Source organism: Giraffa tippelskirchi, chromosome 5 (assembly GCF_054371585.1).
Source record: "Giraffa tippelskirchi isolate mGirTip1 chromosome 5, T2T-mGirTip1v1.2.pri, whole genome shotgun sequence".
Taxonomy (NCBI): Eukaryota; Metazoa; Chordata; class Mammalia; order Artiodactyla; family Giraffidae; genus Giraffa; species Giraffa tippelskirchi.
Window position 1 is genome coordinate 94,636,586 of NC_137279.1, and position 24,103 is coordinate 94,660,688.

Consider the following 24,103-nt stretch of genomic DNA (forward strand, 5'->3'; position numbering starts at 1 on the left):
TCCCCCCGGCCCCCACTCCCAATTAAGGGATTTTCATGTCTTGCTGCTTCAGGTAGACTCAAGAGTTCACTGGAACCACTCAATGCTGCTCTAACCCTACCACGCCGACCTGGTACAGGGTGCTCATTTATGCTGAGGTGGAGATAAAGAGGGCAGGCACCCACAGGGAAACATTTCATGGAGCTGAAATCTAGTTCTCAAGGCCTCTGCCTTTTTTCTGAACTTATCACCAGCCCTGGCTGGAACTTACATAGGTTGTGTTTTTAGTAATGTGTGTTGTGAGCTGTCCTCTGTACAATGTATTTTGTAATGTATTTTTCTCATCTACCAAAGGATGGAACAAATAAAGTTATTTAAATAGTTTGGCTCTAATCAAAGTATTATTTAAAGAAAGAATGGGGGGGTCACATTCACCTGATGTAAAGGGAAGCACCAGCTCCTGTGTGCTATAGCGATATAAACAGCAACTCTCCAAGAAAATCTTCCACTTTTCTTGTCAAACCTAGCAGTCCTTTCTATGACCTTACGTTAGGCTCCTAATGAAGTTACATAGTTAAGGGAAAAAAAAAAAAGGCTGCATCATCTGGAACCAGTGTTCTGTCTACCAAGAAGCCGAAGAAAAAGGAAATAAACCTGTATCTTACGCAAGTGTACATCTATGTCCCACACAAGGTTTAAATAGCCGGCACACGGCAGCTCCCAGTCTGTGGCTTCAGTTTTAGAGGGCAGGGTTGGGGAGGGGTGGCTAGATAGGAATCACCCCAAATGTGAAGCATGCCAACATTTATTCACCAAGCCAACATATCAATGTTTAGATGCTCCCTACCTGATTCTACAATGGAATGCCAGGAAAATTAAGCAGTGGGCCCCTCCATTCTCCAGAATCTGTCAGGGCAACTTATATCATGCTCTGAGGTTACAAAAAAAGACAGGAAAGAATACACTGGCTACATCAGACTTTCAACCTCATGGAAGCTCCCGTTTGGTTCAAATGTTCACGGTGAAGACACATGACACATTGAGAAGTGAGCTGGGGGAAGGCAAAGGGGAATTCAATCAGTCCTGGGCACCACTGTGGCCTTTGTCACCCCCAAGGCCTCAAGAGTGAAAGGGCAGGGTGGGCAGAATCTAGACAGGAGAGGGAACATGCTGATCGTAACCACGTCACTTAAACTCTTCAAACTTCAGGATGTGTGACTGGAAGAGAAAGAGAAAATCTGAGTGGGAAGGAAGGACCACCCCCCAGGCAGTCCACCCAACCCCTGGACAACTTCAGTTTGCTTCCTCTACAGGAATGACAGGTAAATATGCAGCATCCAGGCCGAGGCTGGGGCGTGGCTACAGCTGAGACCCTGGGGTGGGAGGGAAGGAACAGTAGACACAGGGCAGTTACCTCCAAGTTCAAAGCACCGGTGATTTTCCCTTTGAGGATGCAATGGATAACCTGATTTGAACTCAAAATACCTGCAAAACAAAATAAAAGAACAAAACCTTGGTATTTCTTGGTCCGGCAGGAGGAGCAAGGGAGGGAAGTGAGAGGCTGGGGCTGCAGCAAAGAGTTCTGGCTGCAGACCAACTCATGCAGACAAGTCTCTGCTAGTCAGAGCTCACTCCCAGCTGCCAGGATAACGTGAGATAATCAGCACTGAAGAGGGAGGAGGGGGGAGGGCAAAGTGAGAGCACATAAAAGGAAGCATTATACTTGTTAAAATGATTACGAGTATCTGAGATTGTACATTTCCTAATGGAAATTCTGGGGACAGAAAACGGTTCACTCAACTCTGCTTTGAGAGTTTTGGCTGGAGAGATGGAAGTTAAAAGACAGAGAGCCTTTATACCATGACTAGCGAGCGTTCCCACCTGCTGGGACAAGGCAGGGCAGGGCGCTGGTCGGACACTCACCTTTATCCAGTCTGCCCTTACTCAGCTCCTGCCATCCCCCTGCCCATACTCTGGGACTGTTTGTATGCATGCAACTGGCTCATATCAAGGGGTAGACCTCAGTTCTACCCTCACCTAGGCCGCTTTCTTACTATGAAACAAGAAGTCCCTCTCATTTTTCTGAGCCTTACTTTCCCCATCCATAAAATTGTACACCTGCCCACCCGGCCTCAGGACCATAGTCCACATGAGAGCTGAGCAACACCCCATCTGGGCTGCATACTCTGGCCCCTCTGACAGGCTTGGAACTGCTCTTAGAGGGCAGGGAGCTCCTTACTCTGGGCTACCCTCCAACACCCAAGCAGTCAGGTTCAGCCTACCAGAAGCTCCCCAGCCCTGTCTGCTTGTGTTAGTCCCCAAGCTGAGCCTCTTCATGCAATGACCCAAGGCGACCTCTGGGTGGTGCCCCCTCACCACTGGGCACAAGCCCATAAGCCTAGCAGGGAGGCTTGGCTCTGCACTTTGTAGAGGTGCTTTTCCATCTTAGTGTGTGTGTGTGTGTATGTGTGTGTGTGTTTCTTCACATCCACTTATCCTCTGCGTGTGTGTGTGTGTGTCTTCACATCCACTTCTCCTCAGCCCCTTAAAGCATTCTTTCACCCTTTCACATCTCACTTAAACCCCAGTCTCGAGAGAGCCAGAGCAAAGAAGTGGCCTCTCCATTTCAAAGTTGCAGAACTGAGGCCCCACAGGTGTCCAGATCTAAAGTAACAACCCCCTCACATCATGTACAAAAATAAACTCGAAATGGTTTAAAGACTTAAGCATAGACATGACACCATAAAACTCCTAGAAGAGAACACAAAACATTCTCTGACAAAAATTGTAGCAATATTTTCTTAGATCAGTCTTGCAAGGCCAGAGAAATAAAAGCAAAAATAAACCAATGAAACCTAATCAAATTTACAAGCTTTTCCACAGCAAAAGAAACCATAAAACAAAAAGAAAACGGACAGACTTGGAGAAAATATTGGCAAATGATGCAACCAACAAGGGGTTAATTTCAAAAATAGACAAACAGTTCATACAGTTCAACATCAAAAAAACAAACAACTCAATAAAAAATGGGCATTAGGGGCTTCCCTGGTGGCTCAGTGGTAAAGAATCTGCCTGCCAATGCAGGAGACACAGTTTCCCTTCCTTGTCCGGGAAGATCCCACCTGCTGCAGAGCAACTAAGCTCACGCACAACTACTGAGCCTGTGCTCTAGAGCCCAGGAACCGCAACTACTGAGCCCATGTGCTGCAACTACTGAAAACCATGCGCCCTATAGCCTGTGCTCCACAACAAGAGAAGCCACTGCAATGAGAAGTATGTGCACCACAACTAGGGAAGCCCCCACTTGCCACAACTAGAGAAAAGCTTGTACAGCAACAAAGACTCAGCACAGCCAAAATAACTGAATAAAGAAAATTTTTTTAAAATGGGCATTAGACCTGAATAGACACTTCTCCAAAGAAGACACAGAGGTGGCCAATGGGCACCTGAAAAGATGCTCAACATAGCTAATTATTAGAGAAATGCAAATCAAAACCATAATGAGCTATCATCTCACACCAGTCAGAATGACCATCTTCACCAAGTTCACAAATAATAAATGCTGGAGAGGGTGTGGAGAAAAAGTAATCCTCCTGCACTGTTGGTGGGAATATAAGTTGGTGCAGCCACTATGGAGAACAGTATTTGTTGTTGTTGTTTAGTTGTTAGATCCTGTCTGACTCTTTTGCAACCCCTTGGACTGTAGCCTGCCAGACTCCTCTGTCCATGGGATTTTCCCAGGCAAGAACACTGGAGTAGGTTGCCATTTCTTTCTCTAGGAGATCCTCCCCATCCAGAGATCGAACTCGCATCTGCTGCCTTGGCAGGTGGATTCTTCACCACAGAGTCACCTGGAAAGCCCTGGAGAACAGTATGGAGGTTCTTTAAAAAACTAAAAATAGAGTTACCATATGATCCAGCAATCCTACTCCTGGGCATATATCCAGAAAAAACAAAAACTCCCAATTCAAAACAATACATGTGTCCCAGAGACTTCCTTGGGGGTTCAGGGGCTAAGACATCACACTCCCAATGTCAGGAGCCCAGGTTTGATCCTTGGTCAGGGAACTAGATCCTGCATGCTGCTACTAAGAGTTCACTGCTGCAACTGAAAAGATCCGCAAGCCGCAACTGAGACCCAGCACAGCCAAATAAAGTAAAAGATATACGCACCCTAAAGTTCACAGCAGCAGCAATATCTTCACAGCCAAGACAGGAAAGCAACCTAAATGTCCATCAACAGACGAATGGACAAAGAAACCACAAAAAAAGAACGAAATAATGCCATATGCAGCAACGTGGATGGATCTAGAGATCATATTAAGTGAAGTCAGATAGAGAAAGCCAAATATTATGTGATATCATTTATAAGTGGAGTCTAAAAAATAATACAAGTGAACTTATTTACAAAACAGAAACAGATTTGGAGACACAGAAAACAAAATTATGGTTACCGACGGGCTGGAGAAAGGATGAATTAGGAGTATGGAATTAACAGATACATACCATTATATGTCAAATAGGTAAAAAATAAGGATTTAAAATATAGCACAAGGAATTATGGGGATTCCCAGGTGGCTCAGTGGGTAAAGAACCCACCTGCAATGCGGAAGACACAGGCAGGTACAGATTTCATCCTGAGGTCAGGGAGATCCCTTGGAGGAGGGCATGGCAACCCACTCTGGTATTCTTGCCTGGAGAACCTCATGGACAGAGGAGCCTGGCAGGCTACAGTCCACAGGGTCTCAAAGAGTCAGACACTACTGAAATGACTGAGCATGCACGTACAGGGAACTACAGTGAATATCCTCTAATAACCTCTTATGGAAGAGAAACTTGAAGATATATATATATATACACACACATACACACAAAACTGAATACACAGAAGAACTGTACAAAAAAAGGTCTTGATGATGTAGATAACCACAATGGTGTGGTCACTCACCTAGAGCCAGACATCCTGGAATGTGAAGTCAAGTGGGCTTTAGGAAGCCTTCCTGCCAATTAAGTTAGTAGAAGTGATGGAATTCCAGCTGAGATATTTAAAATACAAAAAGATGATGGTGTTAAAGTGCTGCACTCAGTATGTCAGCAAATTTGGAAAACTCAGCAGTGGCCATAGGACTGGAAAAAGTCAGTTTTCACCCCACTTCCAAAGAAGGGTAGCGCTGAAGAATGTTCAAACTACTGGACAATTGCGTTCACTTCCCATGCTAGTCAAGTTATGTTCAAAATCTTTCAAAGGCTTCAGCAGTACTTGAATTGAGAAATTACAGATATACAAGCTTGGTTTAGAAAAAGCAGAGGAACCAGAGAACAGACTGCCAACATTCATTGGATCAGAGAAAGCAAGGGAATTTCGGAAAAAACATCTACTTCAGTTTCATTGTATACACAAAAGCCTTTGACTGTGTGAATCATAACAAACTTCAAAATTCTTAAAGAGACGGGAATACCAGACCATCTTACTGTCTCATGAGAAACCTGTATGCAGGTCAAGAAGCAACAGTTAGAACCCTGTATGAAACAACTGACTGGTTCAAAATTGGGAAAACAGTACAACAAGGCTGTATATTGTCACCCTGTTTATTTAACTTATATGCAGAGTACATCATGTGAAACACTGGGCTGGATGAGTTACAAGCTGGAATCAGATTGCTGGGAGAAATATCAACAACCTCAGATACTACTCTAATGACAGACAGCAAAGAGGAACTAAAGAGCCTCTTGATAAGGGTGAAAGACGAGAGTGAAAACACTGGCTTAAAACTCAACATTAAAAAAACTAAGATCATAGCTTCTGGTCCCATTACTTCATGGCAAATAGAAGCAGAAGAAGTGGAAGTAGTGACAGATTTTCTCATCATCTTGGGCTCCAAAATCACTGCAGATGGTGACTGCAGCCATGAAATTCAAGTCATTTGCTTCTTGGAAGGAAGGCTAGATAACATATTAAAGGACAAACCTAGATAGCATATTTAAAAGCAAAGACATCACTTCGCCAACAAAGATCCGTAGAGTCAAAGCTATGGTCTTTCCACTATGGATGTGAGAGTTGGGCCATAAAGAAAGGTGAATGCCGAAGAATTGATGCTTTTGAACTGTGGTCTAGAGAAGACTCTTGAGAGTCCCTTGGACAGCAAGGAGATCAAACCAGTCAATTCTAAGTGAAATCAACCCTGAATACTCATTGGAAGGACTGATGCTGAAGCTGAAGTACTTTGGCCACCTGAGTTGGTCAATAGGCGACTCATTGGAAAAGACTCTGATTCTGGGAAAGACTGAAGGCAAAAGGAGAAGAGGGTGACAGAGGATGAGATGGTCGGATGGCATCACTGACTCAATGGACATGAACTTGGGTGAACTCTGGGAGGTGGCGTGGGACAGGGAGACCTGGCATGCCACAGCCCATGGGGTCACAAACAGTCAAACACGACAGCGACTGAACAACAGCAGCAAATAACTGAATCACTTTGCTGTAGACCTGAAACTAACACAATACTGTAAATCAACTATACTTCAATTTAAATAAAAAATTAAAGTAATAAAGATGACATCGGGAACAACCTTGAGTCCACTGCTCTAACCCCTATCATTGGTCTTCAACTACCACTTTTTTTTTTTACAAAGAATCCTTCTCTGAAGAAATCTTAAGCGAAACTCAATGTACATGAAATAGATGGAAGCTGAGCAGTTCCGGCAGAAGAAAGAGTGGGAGGCTTGCCCTCCCCTCACCCCACCCAGAGAACTCAGCCTTCAGGCAGCACCTGAGGTCCCCTTCCAGATCTTGTTGTTCGGAGACCAGGTATGAAAACCAAATTCTCAAGAAAACTCAGCAAGGGGCAGATGCTGAAAACTAGAGTGAGACCAAAAGAATGGAGACTGAAGGGAAGGCATCCTGAGGGCCTTGGCTGCCCCTACGCAGAAGCCTTTCCTGCCCAGGTCCCCGGAGGAACACACAGCATCTACCATCCCCTGGGTTCTCTGGAGGAGGGTGGAGGGCGCCTTACCTTTCTCCAGCATGAAGGGCTGAGTCAGAGGGGGGATGGTCCAGAAGTCGTCACTGTCCAGGGTGCGCAGGGACTGCACCGGGATGGTGGCCGATCGGCCAAAATCCACGAACATGACCACCACCCAGGAGTCCACGCGATCCAGCACCCAGCACCTGGCCGGAGGGAGGGAGAAGAGGTTTGTCCCACCTGGTCCCACACAGAGCAGTCTTCATGGAGAGGGCTGGAAGGTCTGGGCTAGGAGGAAAGAGAGCTCCCTATGCTGTTCCCCGCCTTGGGTGGAGAGGTGATCACCAGGAATGATCTTGAGAGAAGCAGCAGCAGCAGCAAAGACACGGGAGTCCAGAGGATGGAGAAGCGAACCTCTAGCCCTGCCCGGCACATACCTGTTCCAGGCCAGTCCGTAACTGCCCAGGTGGTACTCGGCCAGACCGCGGGTCCCGCGCCGCACCGCCGAGTCGTGCAGGTAGGGCTGCTGCTCCTCCGCCTCGGCCAGGGCGCTGAACAGGGCCTGCATGTTCTGGTACAGAGTCTGTGGACGGTACAAACGCCGCAGGCCTCACTGCCTGCCTGTATCACACGTCTGTCTTGGCAGATATCACCTGTTCCATCAGCACCACTGATCCACCCACTCCAAGGGAACCCAAGGTACGAGGTGGAAGAGAGAGTGAGGCCAAACCAGGGATCACAGTGCCGCCCCTCTGGATGTCCACCACGCTCACCCTAGTGGGGCTCCACGAGGAGGGATCCAAGCCCCAGAGGATCACCAATAAGCCCGTACCTCGGTGACGTGCATGGCCCAGAAGAAGGGGGTCTGAGGGACAGTACTGGTCACCAGCAGCCCCACCTCCCCGCCGATGCTAGGGATGGTGGCCAGCCAGTCCAGGTCTCGGAAACATTCCCTTAGGAGCAGCACCAAGAAGGACCCTCTGTGAGAAGAGCAGGGAACAGAGGGAAGGGGGTGAACGCAGAGAGATCTGACCAACGCCTGTCCTGGGGATGCTGGGCAGGAGAGTCACCTTGACAAGAGGGCTGTGCCCCTCCCCAGGGTGGGGACAAGACAAGTGCCTCGGACACTCTGATCTCAGGGCATCCAGGGTGGGGGGAGTCCCAGGCTATCACCGTACAGAAAAGGAGACTGACTTTGTAAGTTACGGTGGGTCATGGCCTTAGTGCATGGGTCTGATGCAGGTCTGATGATGAAAACTTGATTCCCCACCCCCATACTATCCCTGCCCCCACCCTCTAGGGACCGAGCAGATGTTTGCAATTGCCATTTGCTGGTGCCCTCTACACCTCCGCTCACCTCATTTCCATGGGAACTGCAAAGAAGCTTGTCTTGGGTTTCTCTGTTTCACAGGGCTCACCAGAAGCTTTAGGAGTGAGCTGTGGACAAGCTGGAAGGCAGAAAGTGGAGTCCTGGAGGCACCAGGGCTGTCTCAGAGGACTGCCTCCCACTTCCCTCTTAAGAGACCCCAGAGGTAGGATGAGATGGGCGGCGAAACTACATCCTTCCCAGTCTCAGCCTCTAGACCCTCAGATGGGTGGCGAAGGTGTGCTGGATGATCTTCTTTCATCAACAAAGCATCCCAGGGACCTCCCTGGTGGTCCAGCGGCTGGTATTTCACCCACCACTGCAGGGAGTGCGTTTTCAGTCCCTGGTCAGGGAGCTAGAATCCCACATGCCTCGTGGCCAAGGGACCAAACCACAGAACAGAGGCAATGTTGTAACAAATTCAACAAAGACCTTAAAAATGGTCCACATCAAGAAAAATCTTAAAAAAAAAAAAAAAAAAAAAGACGGCATCCTAGAGGAATAAAAATATTTTCTACACTGAGGGGTCAACGCAGGACAAAGCTGGAAGGAGGCTGGGAGAGGTAAATCGGGAGCTGCAAAGACACGTCCTGGGAACAGATGGCAGCTGGGGAATCTCACCAGTGGTTCCAGCAAATCCTTGAGCAGAGGCCTTCTCTGAAATCTAGGGAGAAAGAGAAAAGGCATCACTCAGGCATGGTGGTGTTCATCTCACTGTTTACATACTGGGTCTCTCCAAGTAGATTTGGATGAGAGCAGCAACAGCCCCTGGACTGACACAGGCTTCAGCTGAGTTTGGGGAACCCCACCCCGTTTTCTCCATTCTCTCAGGGGATCCTGAGCCAAGTAAAGAGAGGAGGTTCAGGAGCAGAGAAGGGGGAGGGAGGGCATGCTACCAGGAACGCTCACCAGGACCCGCAGGCACAGAAGCCCAGCACTGCTTAGCTCCAAGGCCCCTGTGGGCACTTCTCCGGGAAAGAAGAGGAGAAAGAGGTAGGGATGGTTACTCTGGTGCAGGTCTGGGTGGAGACAGACTACAGTCCTGCAGCCCCCAATCCACACTGGCTTCCCTCTGTCGACTGTCCTGATCTGGAAACCCCCCACCGTGGTTATACCCACAGATCTGCCTGCCTGGCTATGTTCCTGCTTCTCCCACGCCCCCCGCTGCCCGAGAACACATACGGCCACTGTTCTCCAGTGGACACGCCACAATCCTTCCAAAAGCCCCTAGTGAGTTTCCTTCCTTCCCTCCAATGGATGACACCTCACCCCCTCCTCTCTTCAAACCCTCCACACCTCCCACCCAACACCCACCCTGTGAACTTGCCTCTTCATCAGGAGAAAACTGGAAGCAACTGGATGTGGGGGCCCCCCTCATCCTCTCACCACCCAAACCACCCCCCACCCCACTCTCTCTGCCCCTGTTACTGTGGCCACCAAGCATCTTCCCATTGTGCTTACAGAGAAAACCCAAAGTGCCCACGTGGGCTCGCCAAGGCCACCATGATCTACCCTCTTTCCACTGATCTCTTCTCTGCCCACTCGCCTTTGAGGCATTTGTAGGCAGTCCCTCTGTCTAGCATGTTCTTTCCCTGGTCTTCCCACGGTTGGCTGACTTTCATCCAGATCTCAGTCGTCACTTCCTCACATAGAGGACTCCCTAAGAACCACTTCAGTGACCCCACTCCTCTACATCACATCACCTCATTTTAGTCCTATGTTTGCTTCTTACACTGAGACAGGCTGGGACCTGGGACCCTTTGCTGCAGTGCTCACACCTGGACAAATGTCTCCTCCAACAATAAAATACATGGAAACTCTAAGGGACTAAAAATAACTGCGTGCATGTGCAGTCAGGGAGAATCATGGACAAGATATGAAAAAGATGGGAAACCCAAAATCCAGTGCCACTTCTGAAGACTAGGAGCAAAAGCAGGGTGCCGTACCTGCCCCATGCACAAAGGCATGGGCTAACCACCTAAGCCACCTCTCTGGCCTGGGCCCTGGACACGCCCCTGCTCACCCCATATAAGGACCCAGCTCATCCCACCTTGGGAGCTAGCAAGAGAGCTTGGTGCTTGTTTTCCCTCCTGGTGCTGCTGCAGAGGGGGACCCAGGAAAGCTTTGCCTGAATTTCTTGTCCGGCCTCTAATCAATTTCTAAGAGGCCAAGAATCCTGGTTGGTAATACTATCTGGCATTTTCTTTTTCCTCTTTCTTTGGGGGGGAGGGGCATTTTCTTATTTATTCACTTTTTTACTGGTTTACTGTATGTGTATTTCCACTGGAATTTAAGCCTGATGTGAACCACATCTCTCTTCTGACAACTACCTTCATGGCCGAGGAAACCTCAGGGCCCAGAACAGTGTCTGAGACACGTTAAGCTCTTAGCAAATATATGTGAGAGAAAGAGACAGAAGGAGAGAGAAAGAGAAAGAAGGAGGGAGGGAGGAGAAATGAACTGGGGCACATTCTTAATATAAACCTTGGTTTCCTCTTCAATACCATGAATCATACCTGACGTGAGGATCTACTTTGGCCAGCATCTGTTCGGGACATGACACAAAATAGATGCTTGATAAATGGAAGAGAGGTTAAGGGACTTCCCTGATGGTCCAGAGCTTAAGAGTCCACCTGCCAATGCAGGGGACACAGGTTCAATCCCTAGTCCAGGAAGATCCCACATGCCGCAGGGCAACTAAGCCCATGCGACACAACTACTGAAGCCCGCACACCCTAGAGCCTGTGCTCCACAAGAGAAGCCGCCACAATGAGAAGCCCATGTGCCACAACTAGAGACTAGACCCTGCTCGTGGCAACTGAAAAAGGCCCAAGTACAGCAACAAAGACCCAATGCAGCCAATAAATAAATAAAATTTTAAAACAGAGAGGTTAAAAGTGAAGGTTCTGGAGTTAGACTGGGCTCCAATCCTGGATCGAGAACTTTAAGGATAGAGCTCCTAACTTTGGCCTGGTTCCTTGGCGTCTCATCTGCAGGACAGGAGAGCAGCAGCACCTATTGCTGGGTTTAAACAGGTTCACACAGCAAAGCGATCATTACAGAGCCCGCAGAGTGAGCCCTCCGTGAAGGCGAACTAGCACAGTCCACCAAGGGGGCCCAGATAAAATCTCCACGTGAAATCATTCTGCCCCTGCTATTAACCTACCACAAACCAAAGTGACAGTGTTAAAAACTCTCCTCTAGCCAAGCACAGAAGCTGCCTTTTTATTTGAACAGGGCTTCCCAGGTGGTGCTAGTGGTAAAGAACTTCTTGGCAATGCAGGAGACAGATGTTTAAGAGATGCAGGTTCAATACCTGGGTCAAGGAGATCCTCTGGAGAAGGAAATGGCAACCCACTCCAGCAATCTTGTCTGGGAAATCCTCATGGCCAGAGGAGCCTGGTGGGCTACGGCCCACAGGGTCACAGAGTCGGACACGACTGAAGCGACTTAGCACTTAGCAAGGCAGTTCCATGTACCAATCTCAAGAACCAATTATCAGCAGGGGTTTCAAGCTAAAAATTACTATTAATACAGAAACACGGAAAACCATTCCGGGTCTAATTATTATTCCCTAATGATTTGAGAGATATAAATATAACAAGCCTATTTTGTCAGTTTGTGAAATTCAGTTTCAGAGGAAAATCTATACAATTATCATCCAACCACCACAGCAGACACACCACTCAAAAACAAACTTCAAATTTCAGGATATGCATAACACAGAAGTGGCCACCTAGAAGCTGCAGCAATCGAGGCAGCATCTCAGGAACTGCCAAACCAGCCGATTTTAATTAAGTTCTATTGTTGCCACAAGCACAGTAACTCGACGCCCTGATCAGTCAACAGCTGTTAATGGTCTACTTTTTCTGGGACACTGCTACCAGCTGGTCAAGCGTTCCAAGAGGCGGCCTGCTCCAGAATCATGCAGGTAAGTCCCAGCAGTGGAAGAGAAGTCACGGGCACACAAAGGTCAGTGGCCAGAAGGCTTTTGGGGGCTGGGAGCACCACCCTCATGTGACACTCAGAATAGTGGTGGCCTCCCTAGGATTGCTCACTGCCACACCCCTGGCCTGCTGTGGTCACCCTGGGCCATCACTTTTAAGGCCCTGTCTCTACTGGGGACCCACACCTGGAGCTACCTGAAGGGCATATCTTAGTGGAAATTTAAAACTTAGAGCTTTAACCATCAACTGCTTTCCTGTCACCCAGTACCACCTTGCACTTCTTACATTTCTATGTGCTGGGCACAGAGGGACAAAGACGACAGACACAAGCCTTGATCTTGGGGAGCTACACCGAGTCACTCCACACATATTTATACAATGCATTCGTTCTGGACACAGCCATCACAAAGCTCACACTCTGGTGGGGGCAGGAGACAAGAAGTATACAAAGAAGTATAAGGTTGATGACCATAAGGGCAAAGAAGATTCACAAGGCAAGGAGAGGGGACAAAAGGGCAAGCGTGGGGTAGGGAGTGACAGCTGAGCAGAGGCCTGAATGAACTGAGAAGGCAAACCTGCAGGCATCTGGGAGATGAACCTTCCTCCTGAGAACACCTGAGGTCCTAAGGTAGGGATGTGCTTGGTGTGTTTGGGGAACGACACTGGGGCTGGAGTAACAGGCATTTGCATCTCTTACCTGTACCCCCCAAGACAGGTCTTCTGCTTCCAGGCCCTTGGAGTCTATTCCACAGGGTCCCTTTAAAACCTAAATCTAAGTGAAGAGATGAACTAACGGTGGCACATCCATACAACAGAATACAACTTAGTAATAAAAGAAAGAATTGCTGATGGTGTGACCACATGGATGAATCTCAATAACATTCTGCTGAGTGGAAGAAGCCAGACACAAAGAAGCGCATATGGCATGATTCCATCTACACCAAACTCTAGAAAAGGATAAATCTCATCTAAACTGATGGAAAGCAGATCAGTCATTGCCTGGGGCCACAAAGCAGGGAAAGGGCACAAGAGAATCTTTGGGGTGACTGAAATGGTCTATATTTGATTGTGACGGTGGTTATAGATGCATATGCTTGTCAAAATTCATCAAACTGTACACCTAAAGGGGTTCATTTTATGTAATAATTCAATGATACTTCAATAGGTGATTTTTTAGTATAAATTGGTTAAATCTGGTTAGGTCATTCCGTGCTCAAATCCTCCAGTGTTCTCATTATTATGTGACTATGTAAATACCAACTGCTGCTGAATCAAGTTATGTACCATGAAAATTAAAAATTTTTAATATTAAAAATGTATTATGATTATTTTTATCCTTATACAACCTTCTCCAGGAATTAACTGCTCCTTTTTTCCCATTTACTTGGATTTCCTTAAATTTCTGGCTAAATCAATAAAACAAAGAGCTGGATCCTTTGAAAGGATCGACAAAATTAATGAACATCCAGTAAGACTGAAAAGAAAAGGAAGGCACAAATTGCCAAAATCAGGAACAAAATGGGGTATCAATATACACCTCACAGATATCAAAAGGATAACAGGGAACATGAAGGACAACTCTACACACAAATACAAACATGAAGTTTGACAACTTAATACAAAACATACTACTTTCTCAAACACTATAAACTATCAAAACTCGCCCAGTCTGAAATAGACGATTTGAAGAGCCCCATTACTTTTAAAGAAACTGAACTCTTAATTAAAAAAAAAAAAAAATCTCAGGAATTCGCTGGCATCCAGTGGTTAGGACTTGGCACTTTCAGTGCCAGGGGCACAGGTTCAATCCCTAGTTGGGGAACTAAGATCCCACAGCCAAAAAGGAAAAAGAAAAGAAAAAGGAAACATCCAAGCTCAGATGGTTTTACTAGAGAATTCTACCAAACATTTAAAGAACAATTAATGTAGTTCTATACAGTCTTTTCCAAAAGGAGAGAACACTTCCTGATTCATTTTTATTTTTTTTATTATTTTTTTTTTTTTAGTCACTCTGATTCATTTTATAGAATGAATTTATACTAGTATTCAGTTCAGTTGCTCAGTCATGTCCTACTCTTTGCAACCCCATGGACTGCAGCAGGCCAGACTAGTATTACCATGATATTAAAACCAAAGATAGTATCACACACACACACACACACAAAAACCAAAAGAACAATATCCCTCATGAAAAATAGGTGCAAAGACCAGTAACAAAGTATGATCAAATAGAATTTATCAATATGTAAAAATAATTATACACCATGACCAAGTGAGCTTTAGTCCAGAAATGCAAGGCTGGCTCAATATTTGAAAAATCAGTCAAGGTAATCCATATTAACCAGGCTAAACAAGAAAAATCACACGATCATATCACTCAATGCAGAAAAAAACCATTCAACAAAATTCAACATCTATTGAATGCTGAAAATGTTGAAAATTCAACATCTGTTATAGGTTGAATTATTTCTGCCCCTTCAAAAATACATGTGGAACTCCAAACCCCTAGTACTCAGATTGTGACCTTATTTGGAAACAGGATCTTTATAGAGGTAAGGCAGGTAAAATGAAGTCACTAGGGTGGGTCCTAATCCAATACGAGTGCGTCCTTATGAAAAGAGGAAATCTGAACATGGAGCCTGACACAGAGGGACGACAATATGAAGACACACAAGAGGAATGTTATGTGAAAACGGAAGATCGGAGTGACACATCTATAAGCCACAGAACACCAGAGATTACTGGCAAACCACCAGAGGTTAGGAAGAGGCAAGGAATAACTTCCCCACAGTTTCCAGAGGGACCTTTGCCCTGCTGACACCTCAGTTTTGGTCCTCTAGCCTCCAGAACTATGAGACATCAATTTCTGTTGTTCTAAGCCACCCAGTTTGTGGTACTTTGTAACAGCAATCATAAGAAACTAATATAACAATGACTCGTGATTTAAAAAAAAGAAAACTCTGAGAAAAACAGGAATAGAGGACAGTTTCCTCAACTTAGTAAAGAATATCCATCCAAAAACCTATGATAATATCATACTTTATTGTGAAAGACTGAATCTTTTTACCCTAAAAGAATAAGGCAAGGATATCCACACTCACTACTCTACTTCAGCATAGTGCTGGGAATCTAGCCAGTACTAAGAAAAAGAAACAAAGACATACAGATCAGAAAGGAAAAAAAATCAAATAAAACTGGCCTTATTTGCAAATGACATTATTGTCTACACAGAAAATCTCAAGAAACCTACAAAAAAAAAAAATTCTTATCACTAATAAATTCAGCAAAGTAACAGAATATAAGATAAATATAAAAAATTATATTTCTTTATACTACCAATGTGCAAGGAGACAGAAACCAAAAATACAGTGTCATTTATAAATCACTCAAGTAAAATTAAATACTTGTGTCACCCTAATAAAATATATTAGAACTTGTATGCTGTATACTATACAATCTAATTAAAGAAATCAAAAAAAGTCTGAATCAATGAAAATACATACTGTGTATTTATGTTCATGGATTGGAATACCCAACATATAATAAAGATATCAATTCTCCTTAAACTAACACATGAGTCTAAAGTGATTGCTATCAAAACTCCAGTCAAGAGGGGTGGAGTGAAGGGAACTCTGCTACACTGTTGATGGGAATGTAAATTGGTACAGCCACTAAAAAACTAAAAATAGAGCTACCATATGACCCTGCAATCCCACTCCTGGGCATATATCCAGAGAAAAACACGATACAAAAGGATACATGTGCCCCAAGGTTCACTGCAGCTCTGTTTACAACAGCCAAGACATGGGAGCAACTTAAATGTCCATCAACAGAGGAATGGATAAAGATGCAATACATATATACAACGGAATATTACTCAGCCATTAAAAAAAAATGCCTTTCGCAGCAACATGTCATGCTGAGTGAAGTAAATCAGACAGAGAAGCATAAACATCATCTGACATCCTTTATATGTGCAATCTAAAAAGAAATGATACAAATGAACTTACAAAACAGCAGGAGAGTCACAGATTTATTAGAGAACAAATGTATGGTTGCTGGGGGGAAGGGAGAGTTTGGGATGGACATGTACACACAGCTATATTTCAAATGGATACCTAACAAGGACCTACTGTATAGCACATGGAACTCTGCTCAATGTTATACGGCAGCCTGGATTGGAGGGGAGTTTGGGTGGAGAATGAATACATGTATGTGTATGGCTGGGTCCCTTTTCTGTTCACCTGAAACTATCACACCATTGTTAACTGGCTGTACCCCAATACAAAATTAAAAGCTTTAAAAAACAAAAAAACTCCAGTCAAAATTATTGTAGGTATAGGTGATTCTAAAATCTATATATACAAAGGCAAAAGAACTAGAACAGCTAAAACAATATTGAAAAACAATAAGTAGAAGGAATCTCCTAATTTCAATACTTATAGCTATAGTAACCAAGACTATATGAGACATTAGACGTGTAGATCAATGGAACAAAACTGGGGACCCAGAAATTTGTTGTTGTTGTTCAGTCGCAAGTCCTGTCAGACCCTGTGACACCACAGACTGCAGCACACTAGGCTCCTCTGTCCTTCACTATCTTCCAGAGTTTGCTCAAATTCATGTCTATTGAGTCGGTGGTGCCATCTAACAATCTTCATCCTCTGCTGCCCTCTTCTCCTTTTGCCTTCAATCTTTCCCAGCATGGGGTCCTTTCCAATGAGTTAGCTCTTCGCATCAGGTGACCAACATATAGAAGCTTCAGCTTCAGCATCAATCCTTCCAATAGGTATTCAGGATTGATTTCCTTTAGGATTGACTGATTTGATCTCCTTGCAGTCCAAAGGACTCTCAAGTCTTCTCCAACACCACAGTTCAAAAGCATCAATTCTTCGAAATTCAGGCTTTTTTATGGTCCAACTCTCACATCCATACATGACCACTGGAAAAACCATAGCTTTGACTATACAGACCTTTGTCAGCAAAGTGATGTCTCTGCTTTTTAATACACTGTCTAGATCTGTTGTAGCTTTCCTTTCAAGGAGCAAGTGTCTTTTACTTTTATGGCAGCAGTCACCATCCACAGTGATTTTGGAGCCCAAGAAAATAAAATCTGTCACTATTTCCACCTTTTCCCCTTCTATTTGCCATGAAGTGATGGGACCGGATACCATGATCTTAGTTTTATGAATGTTGAGCTTTAAACCAGATTTTTCACTCTCCTCTTTCACCCTCATCAGAGGCTCTTTAGTTCCTCTTTGTTTTCTGCCATTAGAGTGGTATCATCTCCATATCTGAGGCCGTTGATATTTCTTCCAGCAATCTTGATTCCAGCTTGCGATTCATCCACCCCAGCATTTCGCATGATGTATTCTGCATATAAACAGTTAAATAAACAGGGTGACAATATACAACCTTGTCATACTCCTTTTCCAATTTTGAACCAGTCAGTTGTTCCATGTCCAATTCTGCTGCTTCTTGACTCACATAAACGTTTCTCAGGAGGCAGGTCAGGTGGTCTGGTATTCCCATCTCTTTAAGAATTTTCCACAAATTGTTGTGATCTACATAGTCAAAGGCTTTAGCATAGTCAACGGAGCAGATGTTTTTCTGGAATTCCCTTGCTTTTTCTATGATCCAATGGATGTTGGCAATTTGATCTCTGATTCCTCTTCTTTTTCTAAACCCAGCTTGTACATCTGGAAGTTCTCAGTTCACACACTGCTGAAGTCTAGCTTGAAGGATTTAGAGCATAAATGTACTAGTATGTGAAATGAGTGCAACTGTGCAGTAGTTTGAACATTCTTTTGCATTGCCCTCCTTTGGGAATAAAATGAAAGCTGACCTTTTCTAGGCCTGCGGCCACTACTGAGTTTTCCAAATTTGCTGGCATACTGAGTGCAGCACTTTAACAGCATCATCTTTTAGGATTTTAAATAGCTCAGCTGAAATTCCATCATCTCCATTAGTTTTATTCATAGTAATGCTTCCTAAGGCCCACTTGACTGGACACTCCAGGATGTCTGGCTCTAGTTGAGTGATCACACCAACTAACCAGTGATCACTGGTTATTCAGGTCATTAAGACCTTTTTGTATAGTTCTTCTGTGTATTCTTGCCACCTCTTCTTAATCTCGTTTGCTTCTGTTAGGTCCTTACTCTTTCTGCCTTTCATCATGCCCATCCTTGCATGAAATGTTCCCTTGATATCTACAATTTTCTTGAAGAGATCTCTAGTCTTCCTCTATTTCTTTGCATTGTTCATTGAAGAAGGCTTTCTTATCTCTCCTTGCTATTCCCTGGAACTCTGCATTCAGTTAGGTATATCTTTCCCTTTCTCCCTTGCCTTTTGCTTCTCTTCTTTTCTCAGCTATTTGTAAAGCCTCCTCAACCACTTTTCTTCTTGCAGTCTTTTTCTTCAGGATGGTTTTGGTCACTGTCTCCTGTACAATGTTATAAACCTCTGCCCATAGTTCTTCAGGCACTCTATCAGATCTAATCCCTTGAAACTATTTCTCACCTCCACTGTATAATCATAAGGAATTTGAGTTAGGTCATACCTGAATGGTCTAGTCGTTTTCCCTACTTTCTCCAATTTAAGCCTGAATTTTGTAATAAGGAGCTCATGATCTGAGCCACAGTCAGCTCCTGGTCTTGTTTTTGCTGACTGTATAGAGCTTCTCCATCTTCAGCTGCAAAGAATATAATCAGTCTGATTTCACTATTGACCATCTGGTGACGTCCATGTGTAGAGTTGTCTCTTGTGTTATGGGAAAAGGGTGTTTGCTATGACCAGCATGTTCTCTTGATACAACTGTTAGCCTTTGTTCTGCTTCATTTTGTACTCCAAGAACAAACTTGCCTATTACTCCAGGTATCTCTTGACTTCCTACTTTTGCATTCCAATCCCCCTATGATGAAAAAGACATCTTTATTTGTGTTAATTCTAGAAGGTGTTGTAGGTCTTCATAGAACCGTTCAGCTTCTTCAGCATTAGTGGCTGAAGCACAGATTTGGATTACTATGACGCTGAATGGTTTGCCTTGGAAATTAACTGAGATCATTTAGTTTACTGATTCCTAAGTTATCAATGTTCACTCTTGCCATCTCCTGCTTGATCATGTCCAATTTACCTTGATACATGGGCCTAATGTTAATTCCAGGTTCCTATGCAATATTGTTCTTTATATCACTGGACTTGACATTCACTGCCAGACACATTCACATTTGAGTGTTATTTTTATTTTGGCTCAGCGGCTTTATTCTTTCTGGAGCTACTAGTAATTGCCCTCTGCTCTTCCCTAATTTCATATTGGACACCTTCTGACCTGGGGAGTTCACCTTTCAGTGTCGTATCTTTTTGCCTTTTCATACTGTTCATGGGGTTCTTGAGGCAAGAATCCTGGAGTGGCTTGCCATTCCTCCTCCATTTGACCACAATTTGTCAGGACTCTCCACTATGACCCGTCCATCTTGGGTGGCCCTACACGGCGTGGCTCATAGCTTCACTGAGTTATACAAGTCCCTTTGCCATGACAAGGCTGTCATCCATAAAGGAGGATGAAGAAATAAATGGGTCCACATAAATATGCCCAATTTTGATAAAACTGCAAAAGCAATTTAATGGAGAAAATGGTGCTAGAAAAACTGAACACAGGAAAAAAATAAAACTCAACCTAAGTTTCAAAGCATATACAAAAATTAACTCAAAATTAAAAGGGGCTTTACAATGTAAAGGGGCTTCCCTTGTAGCTCAGTCAGTAAAGAATCTGCCTGCAGTACAGGAGACCTGGGTTCGATCCCTTGGTTGGGAAGATCCCCTGGAGAAGGAAAATGGCAACCCACTCCAGTATCCTTGCCTGGAAAATCCCATGGACACAGGAGTCTGGTGGGCTGCAGTCCATGGGGCCGCAAAGAGTCGGGCACGACTGAGCGACTAACACTTACCTAACACTTACTTACAATGTAAAGCCATATAACTTTTAAAAAAAGGATAAAATCTTTGTACCATTTTACATTCCCACCATATGAAGGGTTCTCTGCATCCCCCCCAGGATGCCACTTTTTAATTTTAGCCTGATATATAGTGATATCTTATTATGGTTTTAATTCGCCTTTTCCTAATGTCAAATAGTCAATCCTCATCCCAGTTCCCAAGAAGGGCAGTACTAAAAAATGTCCAAACCACTGGACTATTGCACTCATCTCCCATGATAGTAAGGTCATGCTCAAAATCTTACATGCTAGGCCTTAGCATTAGGTGAACCAAGAACTTCTAGACATCTAAGCTTTACAAAAGGCAGAGGAACCAGATATCAAATTGCCAACATTTGCTGGATCATAGTGAAAGCAAAGGGAATTCCAGAAAAACATTAACCTCTGTTTCATCAACTACACTAAAGCCTTTGACTGTATGGACTATAACAAACTATGGAAAACTCTTAAAGAGACGGGAATACCAGGCCATCTTACCTGTCTCCTGAGAAACCTGTATGCAGGTCAAGAGGCAACAGTCAGAACCCAGTATGGAACAACTGACTGGTTCAGGATTGAGAAAGGAGTACAACAAGGTTGTTTGTTGTCACCCTGTTTATTTAACTTATACACTGAGCACATCATGAGAAATGCGGGGATAGATGAGTTACAAGCTAGAATCAAGATTGGCGGCAGAAACATCAACAAACTCAGATATGCGGATGATACCACTCTAATGGCAGAAATCGGAGAGGAAGTAAAGAGCCTCTTGATGAAGGTGAAGGAAGAGAATGAAAAAGCCAACTTAAAACTAAACATTAAAAAAACCAAGATCATGGCATCTGGCCCCATTATTTCATGGCAAATAGAAGGAGAAACGGTGGAAGCAGTGACAGAGTTCTTCCTTTTGGGCTCTAAAATCACTGTGGATGGTGACTGCAGCCATGAAATCAGAAGAGGACTGCTTTTTGGCAGGAAAGCTACGACAAACCTAGACGGTGTGTTGAAAAGCAAAGACATCACTTTGCCGACAAAGGTTCTTATAGTCAAGGCTGTGGTCTTTCCAGTGGTCATATACAGTTGTGAGAGCTGGACCATGAAGAAGACAGAGCACTGAAGAATTGATGCCTTCAAACTGTGGTGCTAGAGAAGACTTTTTGAGAGTCCCTCTGACAGCAAAGAGATCAAACCAGTCAATCTTACAGGAAATCAACCATGAATACTCATTAGAAGGACTAATGTTAAAGCTGAAGCTCCAATATTTTGGTCACCTGATGCAAACAGCCAACTCATTGGAAAAAACCCTGATACTGGGAAAGATTGAGGGCAGAAGGAGAAGAGGGCAACAGAGGACCAGATGTTTGGATGGCATGACTGACTCAATGGACATGAGTTTGAGTAAACTCCAGGAGACGGTGAGGGACAAGGAGGCCTGGTGTGCTGCAGTCCATGGAGTCGCGAAGAGTCGGACATGCCTGGGAGACTGAACAATAATGATACTAACGATGTTGAACATCTTTCCATATGCTTGGGCTAGGGCTGGCGAAAAAGTTCTTAGACCTGACAACAAAAGCATCATTCATAAAAGGAAAGACAGATAAACTGGACTTCCCTGAAATTTAAAACCTTTGCTCTACAAAAAATCCTATTAAGAAGATGAAAAAAAATGAGCTACAGAGTAGGAGAAAACATTTGCAAATCATGTATCCAACAAAGGACTAGTATCTAGAATACATAAAGAACTCTCAAACTTCAATGGCAAAAAACCCAAACAATCCAATTAGAAAACGGGCAATAAAAAGAAAGCTATTTCAACAAAGATGATATACAAATAGTAAATAAGCACATGAAAAGGTCTTCAATAGCAATAGCATTAGGGAAATGCAAATTAAAACTGTAATACGATATCACAAATATACCTACCACAGTGGCTAAAATTTAAAAATGACATCCTGGAGGAGTGTGTGAGAACCCTTCATACATTCATAGTGGAAATGTAAAATGCTACAGTCATTGAAAACAGTCTGGCTGTTTCTTAAGAAAGGAAGCATTTAATGACCATACTATTCAGCGATTTCAATTTTGGGCATTTATCCCAGAGAAACACACAAACTCTATACATGAAGATTTATAGCAAATTTTATTTGTAATAGTCAAAAACTGGCAACAATGTAGATATCCTTCAATGGGTAAATGGTTAAGCAAACTTTGTACATCCACATCATAGAATACTACTCAGTAGGAATAAACTATTAGTATATCCAACAGCCCCTGAATGATCTCCAAAAATTATGTTGACAGAAAAAAGCCAATTCCAAAAGGTTACATACAGTATTTTTCCATTCATATAACATTCTTGAAACTGAAAAAATAGAGAACAGACTAGTTGTTCCAGGGGCTAAGGTAGAGATTGGGATGGGAGGGAGGTGGATGTGGCTATAACAAGGCAACAGGAAGGATACTTGTAGTGATGGAAAATGTTCTGTATCTTGACTGTATCAGTGACAATATCCTGGTTGTGAAATTGTTTTGTAAGATGTTACCATTGTGGGAAACTGTGTAAAGGGTACAGGGGATCTATGTACTGTTTTTTACAACTAACTCCATGTGAATCTACAATTACCTCAAAAAGAAAAGTTTAATTGAAAGAAAAAAAAATTCTTATTTCACCAGCAGCACAAAAGCAGACAGAGAGCCACTGGCCAAAGTCTGCTGACCCTTTTCCTGGTTAGTTATATTATTGCAAATATCTTCTTCCAATTTTTTGGATTGAATTTATCTTCCTTTGCATTATCTTTCAAAGAAGATAAGTTCATAATTTTAATTTATCACTCCTCTTTTTTTCTGTATGCCTTAACAAGTCTTATTCTACTCTGAGGTTATAAAGAGATTCTTCTATACTTTTTCCTAACAGTTTTTAAAGCTTTGTTTTTCACATGTAAGTATGGTTCATCTAGAGTTTATTTTTGTGTATGAGGTAAGGCATGGATATAATTGTATATTTTTCCACATAAAAGAAAAACACCAATACAGTATACTAATGCATATATATGGAATTTGAAAGATGGTAACGATAACCCTATATGCGAGACAGAATAAGAGACACAGATGCATAGAACAGTCTTATGGACTCTGAGGGAGAAGGGGAGGGTGGGACGTTCTGGGAGAATAGCACTGAAACATGTATATTATCATATGTGAAACAGAACACCATTCCATGTTTGATGCATGAGACAAATGCTCAGGGCTGGGGCAATGGGATGACCCAGAGGGATGGGATGGGGAGGGAGGTGGGAGGGGGGTCCAGGAAGGGAAACACATGTAAACCCATGGCTGATTCATGTCAATGTATGGCAAAAACTACTACAATATTGTAAAGTAATTAGCCCCCAACTAAAATAAATAAATTTATTTAAAAAAAAAAAAGCAATTGTCCAGATTCATTAACTGAAGTGTCTGTCCTTTCACCAGAGATGTACAGTTCTACAAGAATAGTCATAGTTTCTCCATTTGCAAGAGCCTCTTTTGGGGGACTCTCTATTGTATTTTATTGGTCTTAAATATTCATAGGCTTTTGGACTTCCACATAAATTTTAGAATTAGCCTGTTCCATTCCTGGGAAAACCTGTGGGAATTTTTATTGAAATTATGCAGAATCAACAGATTAATTTGGGGAGAACGACTCTTAAATAACTCTTTTTCTGTCTTCCTATCCACAAACATGAAACTTTTACCATTTTAGTCTTCCTTAAAGACTTTCAATAAAACTAACTTATTTCCCCCATAGGCCATGCTCTCCTTTCACTAGATTCATTTCTATGTACCTCAATTTTTTTAATTGCTCTTATGAGTGTTATATTTAAAAAATTATTTTCT

General features: G+C 43.5%; 1 protein-coding gene across 4 annotated transcripts in view; it reads right to left on the bottom strand.

The window, feature by feature from the left end:
• The window catches only part of TDRD10 (tudor domain containing 10), a 63,718-nt gene that overhangs the window by 5,782 nt on the left and 33,833 nt on the right, over positions 1 to 24,103 (bottom strand). For 3 of the 4 annotated variants that reach the window (XM_081494664.1, XM_081494666.1, XM_081494667.1), the window contains 7 exons: positions 8,929 to 8,971; positions 8,299 to 8,389; positions 7,774 to 7,921; positions 7,379 to 7,524; positions 6,993 to 7,147; positions 1,394 to 1,464; positions 769 to 1,197 (listed from right to left, as the gene is read on the bottom strand). In XM_081494664.1, the coding sequence (XP_081350790.1) occupies positions 1,165 to 1,197; positions 1,394 to 1,464; positions 6,993 to 7,147; positions 7,379 to 7,524; positions 7,774 to 7,921; positions 8,299 to 8,389; positions 8,929 to 8,971 (687 nt within the window). In that variant the 3' untranslated portion in view covers positions 769 to 1,164. Of the gene's footprint in view, positions 1 to 768; positions 1,198 to 1,393; positions 1,465 to 6,992; positions 7,148 to 7,378; positions 7,525 to 7,773; positions 7,922 to 8,298; positions 8,390 to 8,928; positions 8,972 to 24,103 lie in introns of those variants that run through there. The other variant, XM_081494665.1, reaches the window with a different exon arrangement.